This window comes from Carassius carassius, chromosome 5, assembly GCF_963082965.1.
Source record: "Carassius carassius chromosome 5, fCarCar2.1, whole genome shotgun sequence".
NCBI lineage: Eukaryota > Metazoa > Chordata > Actinopteri > Cypriniformes > Cyprinidae > Carassius > Carassius carassius.
In genome coordinates this window covers 25,777,192-25,801,216 of record NC_081759.1, presented here as the reverse complement: position 1 = coordinate 25,801,216, position 24,025 = coordinate 25,777,192, and the positions used below count along the sequence as shown (strand labels likewise).

Sequence of the window (24,025 nt, the reverse complement as noted above, 5' to 3'; positions counted from 1 at the left end):
AGCTACATGTCGGCTGACTCGATTTTCTTCTCATACATTCCCGTAGCGTCACAGTGCATTTCCCTGATGAAGCCGAGCGACTTCAATGGGGCTGCTTTGAACAGTTTTTTTCAGTGCTCCGAAGCTAGACGGTCATTGGATAAATGATGCGATTATGTCCCGCCCATGGACGCTCAGCGTCTCTGGAGGTGAATGAAGACTGGGCTTCCGCGTGATGATTGGAGGATCTGTCGATCTCCTTTTGACTGACAGCGGTCTGCACCATAAGAAGTCGGTGAAGCTGTTTCACGCTCAGTCCCATGATCGCGGATTTCTCAAGTGTATTCGAAAGACAAACTGCGGCAATATTTCTTGATATTTGTAAAATGCAGAACCACCACAAAATTGAATTGGTAACTAAGACAGATTGAAAATGTGCGAGCACACACACACACACACACAGACACACACACTATAGCCATCTAGTGGTTAAAGTGATTTATTACAATTTTTAAACTGAATTTCCCCAAAAATGGGCAAAAATCTTACATTAAACCTTATAAAATTATCCATGGTATCCCCATGTATGAAAGTTAGAAATCTGGGTCTTTTATGAAGTGAATTTTACCTGAAATGCTTTTTTCTTTTTTTGTAAAAAAAAAAAAGCCTATTTAAATAAATATTTATTTATTTATAGAAATGTAAAAGATTTAAATCCTCCAAAAACTGTACAAAGTTTAGTAAAAACATAAATGAACAGAGTAAAATTATATTTGTAAAAAATTTAAATATTTTACTATTACAAAATGAAATGTTATTGTCTGGGGTCAAAAAGACCCCGAGTGTCACTACAAATGAAGACCATCAGAGGGTTATAATGTAGGCCGAAAATGAGCTTCCCCTCTTTGAAAGACCAGCAGCCGCCACTGATATATATATATATATATATATATTTATATATTTATATTTATATTTATTAAATATATATATATATTATTATTTTGTTTTTTTTTTACAACAGGACAATAAACTAAGAGACTTGCGTTTTAGACACCATATTGCCGGTTTTTGCTCTATTTCTACAACAAAAATTTATTCCAAACACAGCCACCAAAGCAAAATTTTGCATCTCTGAGCAACATGACAGTGTTTCGTTTCTGAATGAATCAACCGTTTAAATGATTTGGTTCAATCGCAATGACTCACTTATTAACAGTGACTTGCTGACACATACTGGCCATTTTAATTTCACATTTAAAGTATCTTTTGATTTTTTTTTTTTATAATTAAGTTTTTATAATATCAAATGAGCATTCAACATTTTATGTCTGGCATATCAAAACATTATTCATGCATTTGTAACTGCAGGTTAAATGCATTCTTGTCCTGCACTAAACAGTGTGTAAATACATCTAAATGCCACGTCCGATGAAGCTTTTGCATTTCCTCTGTATTGAAAAGATGAGTTTGTTGATACTGATTTGCCTGGTAACAGCCCAAATGTTTTATTATTCTAAATAACTGATTCCTTTAATTAAAAACAACTAGTTTGAGATTAATAGGCCTATCCCAGGGGTGTCAAACTCAGTTCCTGGAGGGCCATAGCCATAGTTTAGTTCTAACCCTGCTCCAGCACACATATCATGTAGTTTTCAAATAAACCTAAATGATTAGATTAGCTGGATCAGGTGTGTTTAATTAGGGTTATATCTAAACTGTGCAGGACTGTGCAGGAGTTTGACACCCTTGGCCTGTCCCATTTTTGACTCCCTCCCACTGTTAAAATGTAACTAAGTAATTTTTACTCTGAGTAAATTTTAAATGAGCTACTTTTTACTTTTACTTGAGTTGATTTTTTAGACTGGTACTTTTACTTGTACTTAAGTAAAATTTCATTAATGTAATGGTACTTTTACTTGAGTAGAATATTTTTGTACTCTTTCCACCTCTGCATTTCATTAAGTACCTCAGACCAAGACAAACATCCCCGAGATGGAGACAGGAACTAACAATTGGAATTTGCATTAACTCAGGTCCCAAACCTGGGTGGTTTACAACTCAGTGGGAACAGAAGATAATTTACATGAGCCCCTTTCACACTGCACGTCGGACCCGGCATATTGCCGGAACATTGCCGGGTCGCCTTCTGTGTGAAAGCAACCACGTCCCAGGATTGATTCCGGCATTGAACCCGGGTCGGGGACCTAGTAAGTAACATTGCCGGGTTCGACCCAGGACGAGCGCTGTAGTGAACAAAAGCCAGATCTAATGCCATGTCGAAGTGATGACGTGCGTTATCGTGCGACTCTTTTACCGGCTGTTTTGAAGAAAGATCAACGTTCGCGACAAAAAAAATATGTGCAAACTGTAATGAAGCAGAGATCCTCGCTTTCCGAGCTGACACCGAGATCGTTTGCTTGCTTCAGTGAAAGTATAACGTGCCTAGCGTTTTCGACTCGTAGATTACATGTCACGCCCTGATGTCACGTGTCGTTACGGGATCTTTACGGGTTGTGTGTGAAAGCACGCACATATCCCGGGTAATCACTGGCAGTGTGAAAGTGCAAAATCTAGCGACCCGGGAACAATTGCCGGAACACTTTACCCGTGTATTTGCCAGAATGGCAGTGTGAAAGGGGCTATGGAGGACCCTGGGAAAAGGGACTTCCATTACAGTAAGCAAAATATCTTTTGGCTCTTAGGATCTGTATTATCTTTTAGTCTAATTGTTAAGATTGAGGCCATTGTACCAGTCGCCCTGAGACAATTCAAATGACACCAAACATGACCAAGTGGAGGGAGGATGGGTAAGCAAGGGGATGAGAAGGAACTGATAACATATGCGAGAGAGGCGTTTCCTGCGCCTCCACTCTGTGTGGCGTCTCGAAGATGCCCGTGCATGTTTGTATTGTCTGTTTCTCGAGAAATCAAGGAACTGTTGCATATTTGAGAGAGGTGTTTCCCGCACTTTCTCTCATTGAAATTCTTACACTATATTCCATCACTTCCTTCTCTCTTACTTTTTCAAGAGAGACTCATTTGTTTAAACTCTTTCTTCCATCGATGATGACGCAACTAACAATAAGCAGAGCAGACGTTCCCATGTTAAAGACATTTTAGGCTTTTTTATAACCGCTTCTTCTGATCACAATTGGAAGTCTAGATTTAATTAATTCGTTTTAATTCAATATGTGGAATGGAAATGTAGCTTGATGTCATTTTCAGTTGATTGATTTATCAAGTGCAGTGGCAATCAACATTAGTTTTCACGTCCCAGACCTTGTGTTTCAGAAGACTATTGCTTATTTAAAATGGATTATCTTATGCATTTTACTCAGAATGTCAGAATGCAATAACTACTCTGAAAGAGTTTAGGAGACATAGTTTATAGATATAAAAGTTTTATTTGACACATCATTATAGATAATGAAAATACAATCATAAAGCAAATTATAAAAAGACTGTATACATATGACACATTTGTGTAAAAGTTTGTGTAAACCACCCAGTGGTCAGATAAAAAATAATTTAATCAGCTTAGACAATAGGAAATATTTTTAGTTTTAAAGGATTTTTTTTTTTGTAAATTGAACTTATGAATTATGAGGCAGAATATTATTTCATCTGAAGTCATTTGAAGGATGTTGGTGCTGATGATGAAGTCATGGTGTTCTTCAGAGGCACAGAGGCAGTTGTACTGTGTGGAGCTGTCTGCTGGCTTCTGTGAAGATCAGAAATAGGTTCAGATTAGGTTCATTTCCCATTAATCCATTAATTCATTCTTTTTGAATTGCTCTCTGCCGCACAAATCTACATCTTTGCATTGCATGTGTATCTGAAGCATGAGTAAATATGTTTAAAGATATTCTCACCTCTTTTCAAGAGCCTTTATGATGACATTTTGAGTGAATTTTGACTCTGGATTCATGCATTTTCGTCCTGCACCATTCTTCAGAGTGACACTATGAAAGAATAAAAATCAGTGAGCTAAATCTTACTTGGGTTTGTTTTACAGTTGACAGATTAACTGTAAATGAAAATAAATGATTGTATACAAATGTAGGTTGTGCTTACATTATCTCATGTTTGCGACAAGATGGACTTGGAGGGATGATTTCAACCTTCTCGATGTTCTTGACTAAAACCATGTTTGCACCTTTGTCTGCACAGAAGCACCTTCCCTTTGAAGACCTGTCCTGTCCTGGAAGAGAAATGTCAGATATTTCCTAAGAGTCTATTAACTGCAAACATGACCATAAACAAATGTACATTCTGAAGATATACTGAATGCTCTTGATCTGCGATCTCTCAGAGCTCAAACTCACCTTTCACCCCTACAGCGATCAGGCAGATGAGAAGAACAAAAGCTGCAATAGTCTTCATTGTCTTCTTGTTCTCGTTGAACTGTGCTTGTGTAATGTCTAGGTCAGTGAGACTATGACTGAAGGACTTCAGGAGTTCATTTAAATACTGTAGGATCAGGGTTTCCCCTCAGTCTTAGTTCCCTTTTTAGGTTTCAGTACTCCAGCGTCCTCTCTTTTTTCTTATTTTAATTGCGATTTCTTGGAAACACTGTCCTTTACCCTCATGGAGAGAAGCCTCGACTTAGGGCACCCTGTTTGTAACTTTCCATTAATGAGTAAGGACATATTGCTTAATTAGACTGGAATATATTTGTGACTTATGATTTGGTGGAAGTACTACTGTAATAAAACATTGAAAGTGAAAACTCTTGGGGCCTTTCAGTTGTTTTTAAAGCATTTTAATCGCAAACTCTTAATATTAATTTGATGGCTTTTATTGTCTGTTTTAAGCATGTGACTATTTATTAATAGTTAAACATTTAAATTTATTAACAAAATCTGTGCCGGTAAAATACAGATACACAGTGACATGTACCCATGTTACAACCAACAATTTAAATGCATTCAGTCCTGACTGAATCATGCTGATTTAGTAGTTTATAGCGACACTTTGAAGTTGTAGTTTGTTTAATTTACAAATTGGATTAATTGGATAAATAATCTAATTTTATAGTATACTTAATTACCGATGCCCCTCGACCACCAACACCCTAGTTTACCAAGTCCAAACCATACTCATCCCTGCTAAGCAGCAGAGTAGCAGAATTGACCTTTCCCAGAATGAGGAAGGAATCATTTTAATGATTATTTTCTATAATCACAATAAAAAGCATTAAGCCAATAAAACTTATACATATACACACACACACACACACACACACACACACACACACACATATATATATATATATATATATATATATATATAACCCTTGTGTAATTTAATACACATTTAAAAATCATCACTCAATAATGATTTCTTGATAATTGAACTATTGTACACATTGCACTGTTGTTGTTCTGTGGCCTTGTGCAGACAGCTGAATTACCGTGTGGTGATCTAAACCACAAACTACACAGACCAACACTTTCTCTTTCTTTTTTTTAATAGAGGTTAATAGAGGTCAGTTGTTAGTGGTTCTCACTACCGTTTTCATTTGCATTGCATGTTCCATTTTAAAGTCTTTGATAAAAACACTGATTTATGGAAATTTGGAAATGCTGACATGAACAAATCTCATCAATATGTGAAAACTTATAAGACTGGTATAACTCTATAAACACAGTTGTTGTTTTTAATCAGGGTTCGAAATGAGGGGGTCTGGGGGGGTCCAGACCCTCCATAAGTCATTAGGGACCCCCCATAAGACTTCATTTTTGGATTTTGGGGGTCCCCGACAAAAATATTTTAACATTAAAAATGATTGTGAAAATTATAGGTTTTAGTGACGTTTTGTATTTATAACGGTAATTAATTGATTTCCTAGCGCGAGGCAGCAATCAGTGCAGCTATTAGCCGAGTGAGTTCCTATAAAGCGTCACAGATTGTTGAGATGCTCCCGCAGACACGTACTAGATGAACGCGGCAAAAAGAGACATCATAAAGAGTGAAATCCTGAATGAAAATCCTGTAAGTGCTTCGATTGTGTTCATATCTCCATAATTGTTTATAGTAAAATATAAAATAAAAGTTCGAGTTCGTATATCAAAAGTTGCATTAACTAGAGATACCCAGTGAAATGTAGAAGAGTACGTTTGTCAACGTTTCTTGCTCACTGTAACTTATGTGTATGAAGCCAAATGATCTGCCAGCTAACAGCAGACCTAGCAGCTAGACTAGTTATTCAAAGCTAGCTTAACAACCTAACCGAGATTTGTCCAGTCAGTGATTACGAAAGATAACCAGGACTTAATTCAAGTCTGTGAGTTGATTAAAGTGAATGTGATTTGAGCATGACTGCACATGAGAACTTGGTAAGCAATCTAGGAAGCTAATATTAATTTTTCTTAATTTAGCATCCTGCACATGGAGAGAAAAAGAGGAAAAGGAAAGATCACCGACTTTTTTCAAGGGTAAATTGTGCTTATGTGATAACATGGCTGTTGTTGGGGGAAATTGTAGATATCAGGGATGCAAAAACAGCGCGCTTTTCGGCGCCTCCCGCCTAGTGTTTCTTTTACTCTCTATAGTATCTGCAACTGCATCAAATTATCATCAAATTCTGCTTTAAAAAACTTCCTGTCAATACAGAACGAAATATGCTGTAGCCTAAGAAAACGGATGCGTGTCATTACCGGTATTATATACAGGTCCTTCTCAAAAAATTAGCATATTGTGATAAATTTCATTATTTTCCATAATGTAATGATAAAAATTAAACTTTCATATATTTTAGATTCATTGCACACCAACTGAAATATTTCAGGTCTTTTATTGTTTTAATACTGATGATTTTGGCATACAGCTCATGAAAACCCAAAATTCCTATCTCAAAAAATTTGCATATTTCATCCGACCAATAAAAGAAAAGTGTTTTTAATACAAAAAAAGTCAACCTTCAAATAATTATGTTCAGTTATGCACTCAATACTTGGTCGGGAATCCTTTTGCATGGAGGCAATCAGCCTGTGGCACTGCTGAGGTGTTATGGAGGACCTGGATGCTTCGATAGCGGCCTTAAGCTCATCCAGAGTATTGGGTCTTGCGTCTCTCAACTTTCTCTTCACAATATCCCACATGCAGATTCTCTATGGGGTTCAGGTCAGGAGAGTTGGCAGGCCTATTGAGCACAGTAATACCGTGGTCAGTAAACCATTTACCAGTGGTTTTGGCACTGTGAGCAGGTGCCAGGTCGTGCTGAAAAACGAAAACTTCATCTCCATAAAGCTTTTCAGCAGATGGAAGCATGAAGTGCTCCAAAATCTCCTGATAACTAGCTGCATTGACCCTGCCCTTGATAAAACACAGTGGACCAACCCCAGCAGCTGACATGGCACCCCAGACCATCACTGACTGTGGGTACCTGACACTAGACTTCAGGCATTTTGGCATTTCCTTCTCCCCAGTCTTCCTCCAGACTCTGGCACCTTGATTTCCAAATGACATGCAAAATTTGCTTTCATCCGAAAAAAGTACTTTGGACCACTGAGCAACGGTCCAGTGCTGCTTCTCTGTAGCCCATTTCCTGCACACGCCTGTACACGGTGGCTCTGGATGTTTCTACTCCAGACAGGTCCCCCAAGGTCTGGAATCGATCCTTCTCCACAATCTTCCTCAGAGTCCGGTCACCTATTCTCGTTGTGCAGCATTTTTTGCCACACTTTTTCCTTCCCACAGACTTCCCACTGAGGTGCCTTGATACAGCACTCTGGGAACAGCCTATTCGTTCAGAAATTTCTTTCTGTGTCTTACCCTCTCGCTTGAGGGTGTCAATGATGGCCTTCTGGACAGCAGTCAGGTCGGCAGTCTTACCCATGATTGCGGTTTTGAGTAATGAACCAGGCTGGGAGTTTTTAAAAGCCTCAGGAATCTTTTGCAGGTGTTTAGAGTTAATTAGTTGATTCAGATGATTAGGTTAATAGCTCATTCAGAGAACCTTTTCATGATATGCAAATCTTTTGAGATAGGAATTTTGGGTTTTCATGAGCTGTATGCCAAAATCATCAGTATTAAAACAATAAAATACCTGAAATATTTCAGTTGGTGTGCAATGAATCTAAAATATATGAAAGTTTAATTTGTATCATTACATTATGGAAAATAATGAACTTTATCACAATATGCTAATTTTTTGAGAAGGACCTGTACATGCATTCATCTTAAAGGGACAGCAACCCAATATACCTGCAGCTGTTTGTGTCACCAAAGTTAATCAAACAACAAAAGAGAAAGAGAAAATACACTTTTGTAGCTAAAGATGAACTGTATTTATTATATGAATCATATTTAATGTATACATTGAATGCAGTGTTATTTTACATTTGATTATTCGATTTCTGTAACTTAATACAGTTAATTTACCTGAAAAACCAAAAGCACTGCTTTATTTCACATGTATTTTTGCTCTATTGCATTTATATATGCTTGTACTTTGTTTATTATTTTCTATGCAGACGCACTAGGCCTGCCATACAAAATTACCCCAATCTCTACTCAAATCATCAGGTGAAATTGTTTTCTGGAAGTATTGGAAGGAGTTGTAAAGCAAGAAGAAGTGATAGATAGTTTTTCAGAATTTCATTTTGCTCTGTGTCTATATGTGTGGGCCGGGGATGTAAGTATCTACATATTTGCAGCGGGGCAAGGGCTTCGATTACCTCTCTCTTTTTTTTATCATACATTTGTTTGCTAATTAATAAAATTTTAGGGGACCCCCCAAGAGTCCCAAGTCATTTCGAACCCTGTTTTTAATTCTACATGCATATCAGTATACTGAGAATATACACTGTTTGGGATCAATACGATTTTAAATGCTTTTTAAATAACTCCCTTATGCTCACTAAGCCTGTATTTATTTGATCAAAAACAGAAAAAATGCAGTATTGTGAAATATTACCATTTAAATGGGCAATAGGAGATCTTGGAAAATGCTAACACTAGCCTGATAGCACTGAAAGCGAATGTCCCGCTCTCCCTGCAATCACCGTCAAAAGCCACGCCCCCTGAACGCATTTCCAGACCAGAATACCTGAGACAACATTACTACAAAAGGCTACATCAGTGGTTCCCAATTCCAATCCATGTTCCGAAGTGAAATAATCCCCTGCTCAGGGATTAGGGAGCAACAATCACAGGGATCATATCGATTGGAACACAGTTCATTTGACGTAGCTCGAGTTGGTCATCTGAATCTTGTGTGTGTTAACTAAGCGAGACATGCAAAATATGTGCGCGAGCACTGGAATTGGGTACCGCTGGGATACATCATGTGTCATTCACCAGCAAGACAACTTTAAAAGTACTACAATACCAGGAAGGAAGACGTTTGTCTGCCATTCTAGCTCTGTCTGCACAGTGTGCATGAATGGGCTAATGATGTATTCTGTCTGCGCGAACATGGTGTGCATAGGTATGCAGATACATACATTGACAGGCAGTTAGAAAAGCGAATTAAAACGCACGGACCAAGCGTTTTGATTGGACGTACATTTCTTGGTCCTACGTCTTCCACAGAATATATAAATATGACTTTAGGGAAGTCGTGGCCTTATGGTTAGAGAGTCGGACTCGCAATCGAAAGGTTGTGAGTTCAAGTCTCGGGCCGGCAGGAATTGTGGGTGGGGGGAGTGCATGTACAGTGCTCTCTCCACCCTCAATACCACGACTTAGGTGCCCTTGAGCAAGGCATCGAACCCCCCACTGCTCCCCGGGGCGCCGCAGCATAAATGGCTGCCCACTGCTCCGGGTGTGTGTTCACAGTGTGTGTGTGTCATACCTGCAAACTAGTCGCTTTTCGCCGAAAATCGCCGTTTTGAATGGGAAAATGTCATCCACGTGAATCGTGTAGATCCGAAGAGTTTTTTTGACGGGGGAGGGGGGTCTTCTGCGGTCTTCCCTACTGCGGTCTTTTTCACAAACATCTTTGGTGATACAGCACGCGAGTCATTTGGCCAATCACAGTCAAGATAACAGCAGCGTCTTCTTTGAACTACAGTCGTGGCCAAAAGTTTTGAGAATTACATAAATATTGGAAATTGGAAAAGTTGCTGCTTAAGTTTTTATAATAGCAATTTGCATATACTCCAGAATGTTATGAAGAGTGATCAGATGAATTGCATAGTCCTTCTTTGCCATGAAAATTAATTTAATCCCAAAAAAACCTTTCCACTACATTTCATTGCTGTCATTAAAGGACCTGCTGAGATCATTTCAGTAATCGTCTTGTTAACTCGGGTGAGAATGTTGACGAGCACAAGGCTGGAGATCATTATGTCAGGCTGATTGGGTTAGAATCATTGTTCTTCCATTGTTAACCATGGTGACCTGCAAAGAAACGCATGCAGCTATCATTGCGTTGCATAAAAATGGCTTCACAGGCAAGGATATTGTGGCTACTAAGATTGCACCTAAATCAACAATTTATAGGATCATCAAGAACTTCAAGGAAAGAGGTTCAATTCTTGTAAAGAAGGCTTCAGGGCGTCCAAGAAAGTCCAGCAACGCAAGGATCGTCTCCTAGAGAGGATTCAGCTGCGGGATCGGAGTGCCACCAGTGCAGAGCTTGTGGTGTCAGAGTCAGGTGTGAGCGCATCTGCATGCACAGTGAGGCGAAGACTTTTGGAAGATGGCCTGGTGTCAAGAACGGCAGCAAAGAAGCCACTTCTCTACAAAAAAAAACATCCATGACAGATTGATCTTCTGCAGAAAGTATAGTGAATGGACTGCTGAGGACTGGGGCAAAGTCATATTCTCCGATGAAGCCCCTTTCCGATTGTTTGGGGCCTCTGGAAAAAGGCTTGTCCGGAGAAGAAAAGATGAGCGCTACCATCAGTCCTGTGTCATGCCAACAATAAAGCATCCTGACACCATTCATGTGTGGGGTTGCTTCTCATCCAAGGGAGTAGGCTCACTCACAATTCTGCCCAAAAACACAGCCATGAATAAAGAATGGTACCAAAACACCCTCCAACAACAACTTCTTCCAACAATCCAACAACAGTTTGGTGAAGAACAATGCATTTTCCTGCACGATGGAGCACTGTGCCATAAGGCAAAAGTGATAACTAAGTCGTTCGGGGACCAGAATGTTGAAATTTTGGGTCCATGGCCTGGAAACTCCCCAGATCTTAATCCCATTGAGAATTTGTGGTCAATCCTCAAGAGGCGGGTGGACAAACAAAAACCCACTAATTCTGACAAACTCCAAGAAGTGATTATGAAAGAATGGGTTGCTATCAGTCAGGATTTGGCCCAGAAGTTGATTGAGAGCATGCCCAGTTGAATTGCAGAGGTCCTGAAAAAGAAGGGCCAACACTGCAAATACTGACTCTTTGCATAAATGTCATGTAATTGTCGATAAAAGCCTTTACTGAAAAGCCTTTACTTTACTGAAAAATCTGTCACCTTTTTCAGTCCTTCTGAGTTTGCAGGTATGGTGTGTGTGTTCACTGCTCTGTGTGTGTGTGCAGTTTGGATGGGTTAAATGCAGAGCACGAATTCTGAGTATGGGTCACCATACTTGGCTGAATTTCACCTAAGTCATGGACTTCAACACCATGACTTAGGTGCCCTTGAGCAAGGCACCGAACCCCCAACTGCTCCCCGGGCGCCGCAGCATAAATGGCTGCCCACTGCTCCGGGTGTGTGTTCACAGTGTGTGTGTTCACTGCTGTGTGTGTGCCCTTTGGATGGGTTAAAAACAGAGCACGAATTCTGAGTATGGGTCACCATACTTGGCCGTATGTCACGTCACTTTCACTTTCACTTTCAAATACAGATATATAAATTTAAACCACTTAACTTAATGATTGCTATCGGGATGAGAAGAGAATTTCAACCAGTATAACAAAAAATGTTTCTGAAGACAATCACCTATTGCACCTTTAAGTGAACTCTTTCCTGTTTAAATATAAATATAATTTTTCCTGTGAATCTAAGCTGAATTGTGATCAACCATTTCTCCAGTCTTCGGTGTCACATGATACTTCAGAAATCATTCATGCTGATTTATCATCAGTGTTGGAAACAGTTGTGCTTCTTAATATTTTTTGGAACCATGTGATACTTATTTCAGGATTCTTTGATGAATGATCTCACACCCTTTGTGAATAAAAATATTTTCTTTAAAAAAAAAACTGCCCCAAAACTTTTATACAGAAGTTTATTATTTACAGAAGAAATATTGTTACAAAAGATTTCTATTTTGCTATTTAAATGCTGTTCTTTTTAACCTTGTATTCATCAAAAATCCTGATTACAATGCCACAGGTTAAAAAAAAAAAAAAAAAATCAGCATATAAGAATGATTTCTGAAGGATCATGTGAAACTGAAAAATATACTGAAAATTTAGCTTTGCGTCATACTAATGAATACATACATCAGAAAATTCACATACTATTTTAAATTACAATAATATTTCACAACATTACAGTTCCCTGTCAAGGGAACTTCAAACTGTGTCCTCTGAGGGGACACTATGGGGAACACCTCGTCGTGACCCGTGTCTGAAGCATACTTTGAAAAAGGCCAACGTGTTGGTCAGCGACAGCCTCTGACGTCACTACCAGCACAACTATAAATACGCTCCCGTAGGACCCGTCACTTATCTTCTTCGTCTTCATTGACTGTTTTGTATGAAACGACCAAAACGGTAAGAGCGATCTATTATTGTTGTCATGGCATCCACTAGCAAGGCGTTTAAACAGTGTGTGCATCCATGTCAGTGTTATTTGACACCTGATGACACACACTCTTTGCATCTCTTGTTTGGGCGAAGAGCACGCGCGCGATGTCCTCGAGCGGGCAATCTGCGTGCACTGCGAGCGTTTTCCTGTGAAAAAGCTCCTCTCTTGTTTGTCTCTCTTTTCGAGGAAAGAGGGACAGCCATCTGGATCCCGCGGCTCAGGACCCACTGTTGCCGAAGCACGGAGGAGAATGAGCTCGTGGGGATCACAGGTGGATCTCGCTGAGGAGTGTAGAGAGGGACTTTTTCCTTTCACACTCTCCGGCGGCAAACGAGAGTGAACTTCGGAAGGAAGATGCGTTGTCATTAACCCATTCTGGCACTGAAGTTAGTGCTCTGCTGGGTTTTACCCAGGAAGAACAGGAGATGTCTGAGAGTGGCGAAGAAGCTGAGGATGAGCCTTCTCAATCCTCCTGCCCTGCGTATGGGGAGCTGTTAGAGGTTATGGATCGCGTCACGGCAAAATTAGTCTTGCCATGGAAGGTGGCCTCGATGAACGTTATTTGTCTGACCATAGTCCTCCAGACCAGGTGAGCCTTCCATTCTTGCCTGACTTACATGCAGAAGTCGAAAAGGAATGGAAGAGGCCGTTTTCCTCTTGCATCCATCGGTTTCAGCATACGAGTTATGCTGATATCGAAGGCATGCACGAAAACGGCTTTGTGACGATGCCCCCTGTAGAAGAGATGCTGGCTAGCTATCTCTCTGTGGGGGAAACGTCCTCTCTTAAATCTCCCTCTTAAATCTCCCTCTTTGCCATCTAAGCCCCTCCTGAATACATCCCGCTTAAATGGCAAATCATATGCGGCAGCAGGTCAGGCTGTGGCTTCGTTGCACACGATGGCAGTGCTTCAGGCTTACCAGGCTGGCCTGCTGAAGGACCTGGATACAGGCGAAAGGTCCAGGTCCGAGCCCGAACAACAAAGGGGTCCTGGCCCATCTCGATCTGAGGATCAGAGACGGGCGCAGAAGGCTAGTGTCGCGGCTCGTGCTCCTCCCCCACCTAAAGGCAGGGGCAAGAGGAATCGCGGGTCATGGAGAGGTAAGCAGGGTCTGAGATATGTGATTCAGACGAGGCAGCGTCCTCGCCCGGATCAGAGCGATACCTAGTAGCTCCGGATGTTTTTAACCTCTGTTTTAACTTCTGTTTTATCCTCCCTTGCCTAATTCCCCTGTAGCCACCAGCCCTCCACCTGATCGAGGTTAGGTGGAAAGTTTCTCACATAACAGTCTCCTGTCCTGGACCTATGATTCTTTGGTTGGTTCTGTGTTCATAGTAACCGCCTTACTGACGGTCCGGACCAGAAGGGGGCGCCCCGCAAGCGGGACTCCAGTACAGGAGGGTGGGTGAGTACGTAACCCTTGCTTTACCTGCTTATGGGTGTTATGTTGCTGGTGATTATATGTCTACTAACAAACTCTGTGAGTTTCCCTTACAATGCTCTAGGTATTAGGTGGCCAAGATCACAGGCTTTCGGCAGGCGGCCGCACTGCGTGAGTTCCGCCCCCCCGGGGCGCGACACCCACCGCGGAGTCGGACCCGCGTGTGGGGGGCAAGCGCTCTGCGGTTGTCCATCCCACACCCCCTCCCGAGGAGCCTGGCTGATCGTCAGAACTGGCACAGCACTGTGGGGAATTTCATGGATGTCCGGCCAGGTCACCCTGAGGGGCCGCCTGGCCGCTTGGCGCATCTGGGGAGGTGGTAGTTACGGAATTCTTCTGTATTTACTGCCTCAGGTGATGCTCCCCTCGATTGAGGGTAGGAGCTTGCCTCTCCCGTGCGATCCAGCACCTCTGCGATGCTTAGGAACCTTTTTGTACACACGCTAAGCACTTTGCACACTGTCTGAAATCCACGTAAGTGGTAAGTGTGCACGCAAGACTCTGCGAACTTTCTGAAATCCACGTAAGTGGTAAGTGTGCACGCAAGATTTTGCGCACTTTCTGAAATCCTGTACGGTAGGGGTTACGCGCTCCGCTTCGTTCCCTTTCTTAAGATGATTAGCCCTGGGTTCCATGGGCTTCATTCAACCAGTGTGTATTTGTTATACACCTCAAGCATCGCTTCCCTCAACATGAGGGGCTGGGTGGACTCCCACATATTGTGGTTATCAGATAGTAGGCTTCATCAGGCCTCTCTGATGGTGAGCTCCCACATTCTGTGGTTGTCAGGTAGTGGGCCTCACCAGGCCTCCCTGGAGATTTAGCTCCCACATACTGTGCGTTTCCACTAAATAGCATATTGTGGCTGAAGGCGAGCTCCCACATACTGTGGTTGCCAGATAGTAGGCCTCACCAGGCCTCCCTGGAGATTTAGCTCCCACATGCTGTGCGTTTCCACTAAAAAGCGAGCTCCCACGGTTTGTGGTTGTCAGGTAGTAGGCCTCACCAGGCCTCCCTGGAGTCGAGTTCCATATTACTTTCAGTTTCCACTTGAGGTGGTTATCTGGTAACAGGTAGTAGGCCTCTCTAGGCCTCTCTGTTTGTGAACTCCCACATATTGTGGTTATCAGGTAGCAGGCTTCACAGGTCTCTCTGAATGTGAGCTCCCACATACTGTGGTTGTCAGGTAACCTTTCAGTACACACGCTAAGCCTGTGTACTTTCTCAAAACCACATGGTGGTCAGTGTGCACGTTAACGCTTTGCGCACTGCGCGCGTCTGATCCACGTAAGTGGTAAGTGTGCACGCAAGACTCTGCGCACTTTCTGAAATCCACGTAAAGTGGTAAGTCTGCACGCAAGACTCTGCGCACTTTCTGAAATCCTGTACGGTAAGGGTTACGCGCTCCGCTTCATTCCCTTTCATGAGATGATTAGTCCCGGGGTTCCTTGGGCTTCATCCAACCGGTGTGTATTTGTTATACACCTCAAGCATCGCCCCTCAACATGGGGGGCTGTGTGGGCAATTCTCGCGGTAGTTTAGCAGCGCTCCCCTTTTCTGAAAGGGTCGCCTATGAGCATGCTGCTCAGAGCTCAGAGTCCTCTTCTCATGGGAGACTGATTCTCGGTTCTTTCAGAGCGCTCCAGTACTACATACTGTTTGAGACGCACTGTGAGAGCAGACATCCTGCTGAGGCAGGGGCTGAGGCTCGGGGAATGGCGCCTTCGCACCAAGGTGTTGAAGCAGAGTTGGAGAGGTTGGCCAGACTTGAGTGGATCGGTTTTGCGGCTCGAGAGAGCATCGCACTATCCCCTCTGGCTTCCTCTGACTCATCCAGCTCCATTGGGGGCTGGACGCCATGGTACAGGTGTGGCCGAGGCTTCATCTGTACGTTCCGTCCTCCAATTGCTCTGCTCCCGGGCCATTCCATCTACGAGCTGCTCTATCAGAGTTCCACGAGAGCCCCTCCTTAGAACAGTATTTGTAAATCCATGTTATGGTAAGTGTGCACGTGAAGTCTTTGCACACTTTCTGAAATCCACACTGTGGTAAGTTCGCATGCTAGTACTCTGCGTTCTTTCTAAAATCCTATATGGTAAGGGCTTCGCGCGGCTGCTTCGTGCCCTTTCTTGAGTCGGTTAAAGCCCCATTCATCTTGGGCACCACTCCACCTAGGTATCCTCTGATACCTATCTAGAACAGGGCGCCGCTACTGGAGTACTGTTGGGACAGCTCTTTCGGCAAGTTTTTGCGAAAGCTAGCAGTAGCCCCTGTGTGACAGGCAAGACTTGGTAGAAGAAAGTGCTAGGTTCTTAGCCGTATCCCTTTAAAGGAATCTTTTGTGATTCCAAGCCTTCAGCTCTACCCCGGGCCAGGGCCCTACAGGTAAGTTGGGTATGTAACTTAGGCCTTTGGCCGTAAGGGATAATGTCATAGACAGCCGTCAAACCATCCCAGGGGCGACTCCCGGTGAAGTGGTAGAGTTGGTACTTAGTGTTTGCCATGATTCTGGTCTGCACTCCCCTCAGCATGGCGGCGTGGGTATACTGTTCCCCATAGTGTCCCCTCAGAGGACGCAGTTCGAAGTTCCCTTAACAGGGAACGTCTTAGGTTACGAATGTAACCATGGTTCCCTGAGAGGGAACGAGACACTGCGTCCTCTAGCTCCCTGCCTTGCTTTGGACGCAAGCTTCACGAAGAAGATAAGTGACGGGTCCTACGGGCGTGTATTTATAGTTGCGCTGGTAGTGACGTCAGAGGCTGTCGCCGGCCAAACACGTTGGCGTTTTTCAAAGTATGCTTCAGACACGGGTCACGACGAGGTGTTCCCCATAGTGTCCCCTCATAGGACGCAGTGTCTCGTTCCCTCTCAGGGAACCATGGTTACATTCGTAACCTGTGACGTTTTTATGTTTTTGGATCAAATATATGCAGCCTACATGAGAATAAGAGACTTCTTTGAAAAATATTAAAAACCTTACTGATCCAAAACCTCTGAACAGCAGTGTATGTATATAGATAGATAGATAGATAGATAGATAGATAGATAGATAATTTTGATAAGACGTTTAAGTCTTTTTTTAAATAACAGCTTCTTCTGATCACAGTTGGAAGAAGCTGTCTAGATTTGTTTTATTTTTTATGTGGAATGGAAATGTAGCTTGATGTCATTTTCAGTTGATTGATTTATCAAGTGCAGTGGCAATCAACATTAGTTTTCACGTCCCAGACCTTGTGTTTCAGAAGACTATTGCTTATTTAAAATGGATTATCTTATGCATTTTACTCAGAATGTCAGAATGCAATAACTACTCTGAAAGAGTTTAGGAGACATAGTTTATAGATATAAAAGTTTTATTTGACACATCATTATAGATAATGAAAATACAATCATAAAGCAAATTATAAAAAGACTGTATACATATGACACATTTGTGTAAAAGTTTGTGTAAACCACCCAGTGGTCAGATAAAAAATAATTTAGTCAGCTTAGACAATAGGAAATATTTTTAGTTTTAAAGGATTTTTTTTTTGTAAATTGAACTTATGAATTATGAGGCAGAATATTATTTCATCTGAAGTCATTTGAAGGATGTTGGTGCTGATGATGAAGTCATGGTGTTCTTCAGAGGCACAGAGGCAGTTGTACTGTGTGGAGCTGTCTACTGGCTTCTGTGAAGATCAGAAATAGGTTCAGATTAGGTTCATTTCCCATTAATCTATGAATTCATTCTTTTTGAATTGCTCTCTGCCGCACAAATCTACATCTTTGCATTGCATGTGTATGTGAAACATGAGTAAATATGTTTAAAGATATTCTCACCTCTTTTCAAGAGCCTTAATGATGACATTTTGAGTGAATTTTGACTCTGGATTCATGCATTTCCGTCCTGCGCCATTCTTCAGAGTGACACTATGAAATAATAAAAATCAGTGAGCTAAATCTTACTTGGGTTTGTTTTACAGTTGACAGATTAATTGAAAACAAAATAAATGATTGTATACAAATGTAGGTTGTGCTTACATAATCTCATGTTTGCGACAAGATGGACTTGGAGGAATGATTTCAACCTTCTCGATGTTCTTGACTAAAACCATGTTTGCACCTTTGTCTGCACAGAAGCACCTGCCCTTTGAAGACCTGTCCTGTCCTGGAAGAGGAATGTCAGATATTTCATTAGAGTCTATTAACTGCAAACATGACCATAAACAAATGTACATTCTGAAGATATACTGAATGCTCTTGATCGGTAATCTCTCAGAGCTCAAACTCACCTTTCACCCCTACAGCGATCAGGCAGATGAGAAGAACAAAAGCTGCAATAGTCTTCATTGTCTTCTTGCTCTCGTTGAACTGTGCTTGTGTTATGTCTAGGTCAGTGAGACTATGACTGAAGGACTTCAGGAGTTCATTTAAATACTGTAGGATCAGGGTTTCCCCTCAGTCTTAGTTCCCTTTTTAGGTTTCAGTACTCCAGCATCCGCTCTTTTTTCTTTTTTTAATTGCGATTTCTCGGAAACACTGTCCTGAACCCTCATGGAGAGAAGCCTCGACTTAGGGCACCCTGTTTGTAACTTTCCATGAATGAGGAAGGATATATTGCTTAATTAGACTGGAATATAGTGGGAATACTAGTAGATATTAGGTTAAAACACTGAAAAACATAGTTAACTGATTGAATTTCATGGCTTTTATTGTCTGTTTTTATACACAAGACAATCTGTTGTATACATGTTGTGTATAAATTAAGATAATAATACACAAATATAGAAAATGCACACTGAACCTATTTATTAACATTATCTTTTTCAATAATTTTAATGATAATGACCCACTGTTTCAAAGTAACCTGTGCAGGTAAATACTGTACAGTACACAGTGACAGGCACCCAAGTAACAAAAGTTGATGTTTTTCTAGCAAGTTCTAAACATTTACCTTTATCTATTTAACACAAGATCTGTTACTGTCATTTTTGGTTTGTGAAATTAATAAAATAATAATAATGATCTATCTCCATCATCACAAAGTGTGGCTGGGATCTTTTGTTTTTGCTTTTGTGCATGTGGATGTTTAATTTATTTATGGAGGCATTAAGAAACCACAAACAAGGATGTGGGACAAAACATGTGTTTTCTGTGGAAGATGGTCTGTTGTTTTCAATACCTCTTTATTTTCAAGCTAGTCTAAACAATATTTGTTACATCTGATGGTAAAAAGATGATGACATATATTGGGCAATAATGTGTGTGAGGTATTTGTCCTTATATAATTGAATAGTTTTTGTCTAAACACTCCTGGGTCATGTTTTTCAAATAAGACTTGCTTGGCATAAACCAAAACTTTAGGAAAGGTTTCTAGTCAAAATGGGTTTTGTCATGTATTTGTATGATATGTACAACACTTAGCATAAAGCAAGAAATGTTTGCAGATTATTAAATATTTCAGTTATGAAAATTTTCTAATGATGAAATTCAGTGAATAATCAGAGATCTAATGTTAAAATACACAGCAAATAGTTCAATACATAAACAAATTGCAAATCAGGTCATTAGACAAAACTTTTTTGTATTCACTGAAATTCCTCTGGAATGTTATCAAGTGTTTTCACTACCCTTCTCTTTATATAGCATCTTAATCAGACATTGTGTTGAAGTCTAAGCTAATGATTGAGCACAATCATGCTGATGAAAAGCAAAACTGAAACTGAAAAAAATAACACTTTTTGTGAAATCTGGAAATGTCACTTTGACTGCTACATATTTTTATTATGTATGCGCAATGCATGCTGGTATTATCAGTTAACACCAGTTAAGCATGGAGTGCTGCAAGGATCTGTCTTAGGCCCTCTGCTATTTTCAATATACATGTTGTCCCTTGGTAATATTATTAGAAAATATGTGATTAGTTTTCCATTGTTATGTAGATAATACCCAACTATACATTTCAACAAGACCAGATGAAACTTTTAACCATTAAACCGTTTGCAGTACAAACCAGTGTGTTCTTAATTAAGGTAACAGATTAAAATAATATGATAGGACACATCAATTGTCAATATCAAGCAGCAAAACTAACTGTTTTGTACAGCTAAAAATAGCTGGACACAAATGAGACCGGAAGCTTTACCCATATTTACAAATGGCAGCGCCCATTTTTATGTCAGGAAAAAGGTGGATAGAGTTGTGTTAAAAAATTTAAACACTGGATGACCAATAATTGTCTCCTATTCAATTAGGATAAGACACAGAATCTCATAGTACACAGCATCTATCAGATTAAAATTTTCATCTAGATGGATATAGCTACTATTACTTCCTCTACAGTCACAAATTTGGATGTAATATTAGACAGCAACTTTTGTTTTGAAAGTAGTATCCCACGTTACAAAAACAGCATTCTTTCATCTTAGAAACACTACCAAGCTACGGAACAGGTTACCTGCAGAAAAGCTAGTTCATGTATTCATTACCTCAAGACTGGACTATTGTAATGGACTGCTGTAATGTAGTTAGCAGAGGCTTTGACAAGCTTCATCTCGGCTGCAACAAGAAGGGGGTTAACTTTTAGTGCCAGAGGAGTGTATTTTTGTAACAGTGGATCAATTCTATTTTCGTCGCATGTCAAAACTGCGGCACACGCGCGTGCAAGCTCCATGGACTCTCCGGAGGTTGCACACGCGCGTGCAAGCTCCATGGACTCTCCGGAGAACCTCCTTTCCAGCTCATTGATGAGAGTGTCCAGCACGGGGAAATATAGTTTCTGCTGATAGCCAGGACTCTCTGCTGTTTCTTCGTGGGTTGTTTCCCTTTGCCCTAAAGTACTGGTAATCAAGAAACCATCAAGGGAGGTTGGCTGATTTGAAACACGCTTCATCTTGCCTGCGGAGACATGAATCTGACGATCGGTGTTTTCTTCGGGCACGGCGATGTTGTTGTCCAGGCAGAACTGTTTGACTGACTTCCACACATCGCTCCAGGAGTCTGCCTGCCTTTTAGACACGAAGTGTGCTTTCAGGCTGTCAGTAAGGGCTGCAGCTTCGGACAGTGTGCAGTTGGATGACTGTAGTGCCTTGTGCGTAACGTGGATCACACGCAGTAGCTCCTCAAACACAACAAGGCTTGTAATGAATGACATTTTCGACATGAAGTCATGGATACCACTGGCTTGCGCTGACCACTTCTCTCCCTCTTCACTAATTTCTCTCAAACACTCCATAATCGCAGAGTAGTGACTTTTCACTGATTTCACACATCTCTACTTGCATGCCCATCTCGTGTCACTGGGCTGAACTACTTCAGTTACTTTCACGTTCAAGGATTTTTGGAGTTCAATAAATCTCTGGTGGTTTGACGGTTCCGAAAACAGTGAATACACATTGTTAATAATGCTCAGGAATGATTTCACACATCGGTTCACGGAACAGCACTCCACAAGCACTAAATTTAATTTGTGCGCTAAGCAGTGTATGTAGGCTGCGTATGGGTGAGTCTCTTTGATGCGCTGCTGCACACCAGACACATGACCTGACATGACGTATGCACCGTCATAACTCTGTGCCACAATTGGGATGTTTTTAACACCACACATATCAAGCCCTTTGTAGATGGCCTCCACAATCCCAGCCGCGTTGCGAGATGCAGAACAGTCCATGAAACACAAAAAACGCTCCTTGATTTCCAATTCCTCTGCATATCGTATGCACACTGACAGCTGCTCAGTTTTGGAGGACCTGGCCTCGTCCGCAATTATGGAGAAAAAGCCAGTTTCCTGCACTTTTTCGGCAATGTTGTTGTAAAGCATGTGTGCACAGATGTCAGTTATTTCGTTTTGAAAATAATTGGATTGAATGTTTTCAAAATCATCATCATATTTCGATAAAAAGCTGCAAACCTCGAGGAAATTGCCACGCGAATCTGACTCTTCTCCCTCCTTGTGTCCACGAAAGGGCAATCCAAGTTTAGACAGTAGCCTCACAACATCAACTACTTTGCATAGATAACCTCTGTTCTTTTCTACTGTAGTTTTATGGCTTTCAGAAAGTTTAGCTGCAATAGATCCATTTGAAGATGAGCTGGCTGCTTGGAAGTTATTCCACTTAATCATACAGTTCAGATGGGCCTGGCTTTTCCCATGTTTCTCTAGTTTACTGCTCAGTTTTTTCCAGTCACTCATGCCCTTTCTAAATGTGTCCTCAATGCAGCTTTCAGTCTGGAAATGGTGACAAGCAAAACAGTAGACTGAATCATTTCTAACGGAATACTCAAGCCAAGGGTAATTCTTATAGAAGTAAGTGGAAAACGATCGTTTTGTACTTCCAAAACATTTTGAGGGGAATTGGGGCAGAGCAGGTTGCTTGGGACAGCCGTGTTTTTCTCCAAGATCGTCTTTATTGGTATTAACGTTACCTGCAGCTACCGCATCTGTGGCCGTGGAGTGAACGTCAGGATTGCTGCTAACGGTTGCTCCTGCTGATCCAGAGCTGCTGGGTGTTCCCTCCAATTTCACAGCAGTGTCTGTTTGGATTTCGTCATCATCGGTTACTATTGTTTGTGTTGTAGATCCCGATGACTGAATATTTGTGTCATTTGGAGCTCGACGTTTTAAAAATCTTCTTATGTCCATATTTTGGTGTAAGATAACTAACGTTACAACGCTATTACATACTAGCTGAGAATCGCCACTTGTCACATGACCCAGAGCCATGATTTATTATTTTTTTTTTACTAAAGCAGTATATAAAATCAGATGTATTACCTACCACAATTTAATTGTTTTGTGTTATTTAAAATATTTATAATAAATATATTTTAAAAACAATGTATTAAAAAAATGCAATTTCCCGTTTCAGCCACCAGGGGGGGCAATGCTCCCCCTGCCCCCCCTGCAAACTCCGTGCCTGATCTGTTAGTTCCTCACTTTCCGAGCTGACGCCGAGATCGTTTGCTTGCTTCAGTGAAAGTATAACGTGCCTAGCGTTTTCGACTCGTAGATTACATGTCACGCCCTGATGTCACGTGTCGTTACGGGATCTTTACGGGTTGTGTGTGAAAGCACGCACATATCCCGGGTAATCACTGGCAGTGTGAAAGTGCAAAATCTAGCGACCCGGGAACAATTGCCGGAACACTTTACCCGTGTATTTGCCGGAATGGCAGTGTGAAAGGGGCTATGGAGGACCCTGGGAAAAGGGACTTCCATTACAGTAAGCAAAATATATTTTGGCTATTAGGATCTGTATTATCTTTTAGTCTAATTGTTAAGATTGAGGCCATTGTACCAGTCGCCCTGAGACAATTCAAATGACACCAAACATGACCAAGTGGAGGGAGGATGGGTAAGCAAGGGGATGAGAAGGAACTGATAACATATGCGAGAGAGGCGTTTCCTGCGCCTCCACTCTGTGTGGCGTCTCGAAGATGCCCGTGCATGTTTGTATTGTCTGTTTCTCGAGAAATCAAGGAACTGTTGCATATTTGAGAGAGGTGTTTCCCGCACTTTCTCTCATTGAAATTCTTACACTATATTCCATCACTTCCTTCTCTCTTACTTTTTCAAGAGAGACTCATTTGTTTAAACTCTTTCTTCCATCGATGATGACGCAACTAACAATAAGCAGAGCAGACGTTCCCATGTTAAAGACATTTTAGGCTTTTTTATAACCGCTTCTTCTGATCACAATTGGAAGTCTAGATTTAATTAATTCGTTTTAATTCAATATGTGGAATGGAAATGTAGCTTGATGTCATTTTCAGTTGATTGATTTATCAAGTGCAGTGGCAATCAACATTAGTTTTCACGTCCCAGACCTTGTGTTTCAGAAGACTATTGCTTATTTAAAATGGATTATCTTATGCATTTTACTCAGAATGTCAGAATGCAATAACTACTCTGAAA

At 41.2% G+C, this 24,025-nt stretch overlaps 2 protein-coding genes across 2 annotated transcripts; both read right to left on the bottom strand.

The window, feature by feature from the left end:
- Positions 1-3,373: 3,373 nt before the first annotated feature.
- Positions 3,374-4,428, bottom strand: LOC132140369 (C-X-C motif chemokine 11-6-like). Its single transcript, XM_059549156.1, has 4 exons — positions 4,305-4,428; positions 4,054-4,180; positions 3,852-3,941; positions 3,374-3,700 (listed from the first exon to the last, which is right to left on the bottom strand). Exons 1-4 carry the CDS (start codon positions 4,360-4,362, stop codon positions 3,610-3,612), a joined length of 366 nt encoding a protein of 121 aa, XP_059405139.1. The 5' UTR covers positions 4,363-4,428; the 3' UTR covers positions 3,374-3,609.
- A 13,520-nt stretch (positions 4,429-17,948) lies between these two features.
- Positions 17,949-18,528, bottom strand: LOC132140368 (C-X-C motif chemokine 11-6-like). Its single transcript, XM_059549154.1, has 3 exons — positions 18,405-18,528; positions 18,154-18,280; positions 17,949-18,042 (listed from the first exon to the last, which is right to left on the bottom strand). The coding sequence occupies exons 1-3, from the start codon at positions 18,460-18,462 to the stop codon at positions 17,949-17,951; spliced, it is 279 nt and encodes a 92-aa protein (XP_059405137.1). The 5' UTR covers positions 18,463-18,528.
- Positions 18,529-24,025: the final 5,497 nt, after the last annotated feature.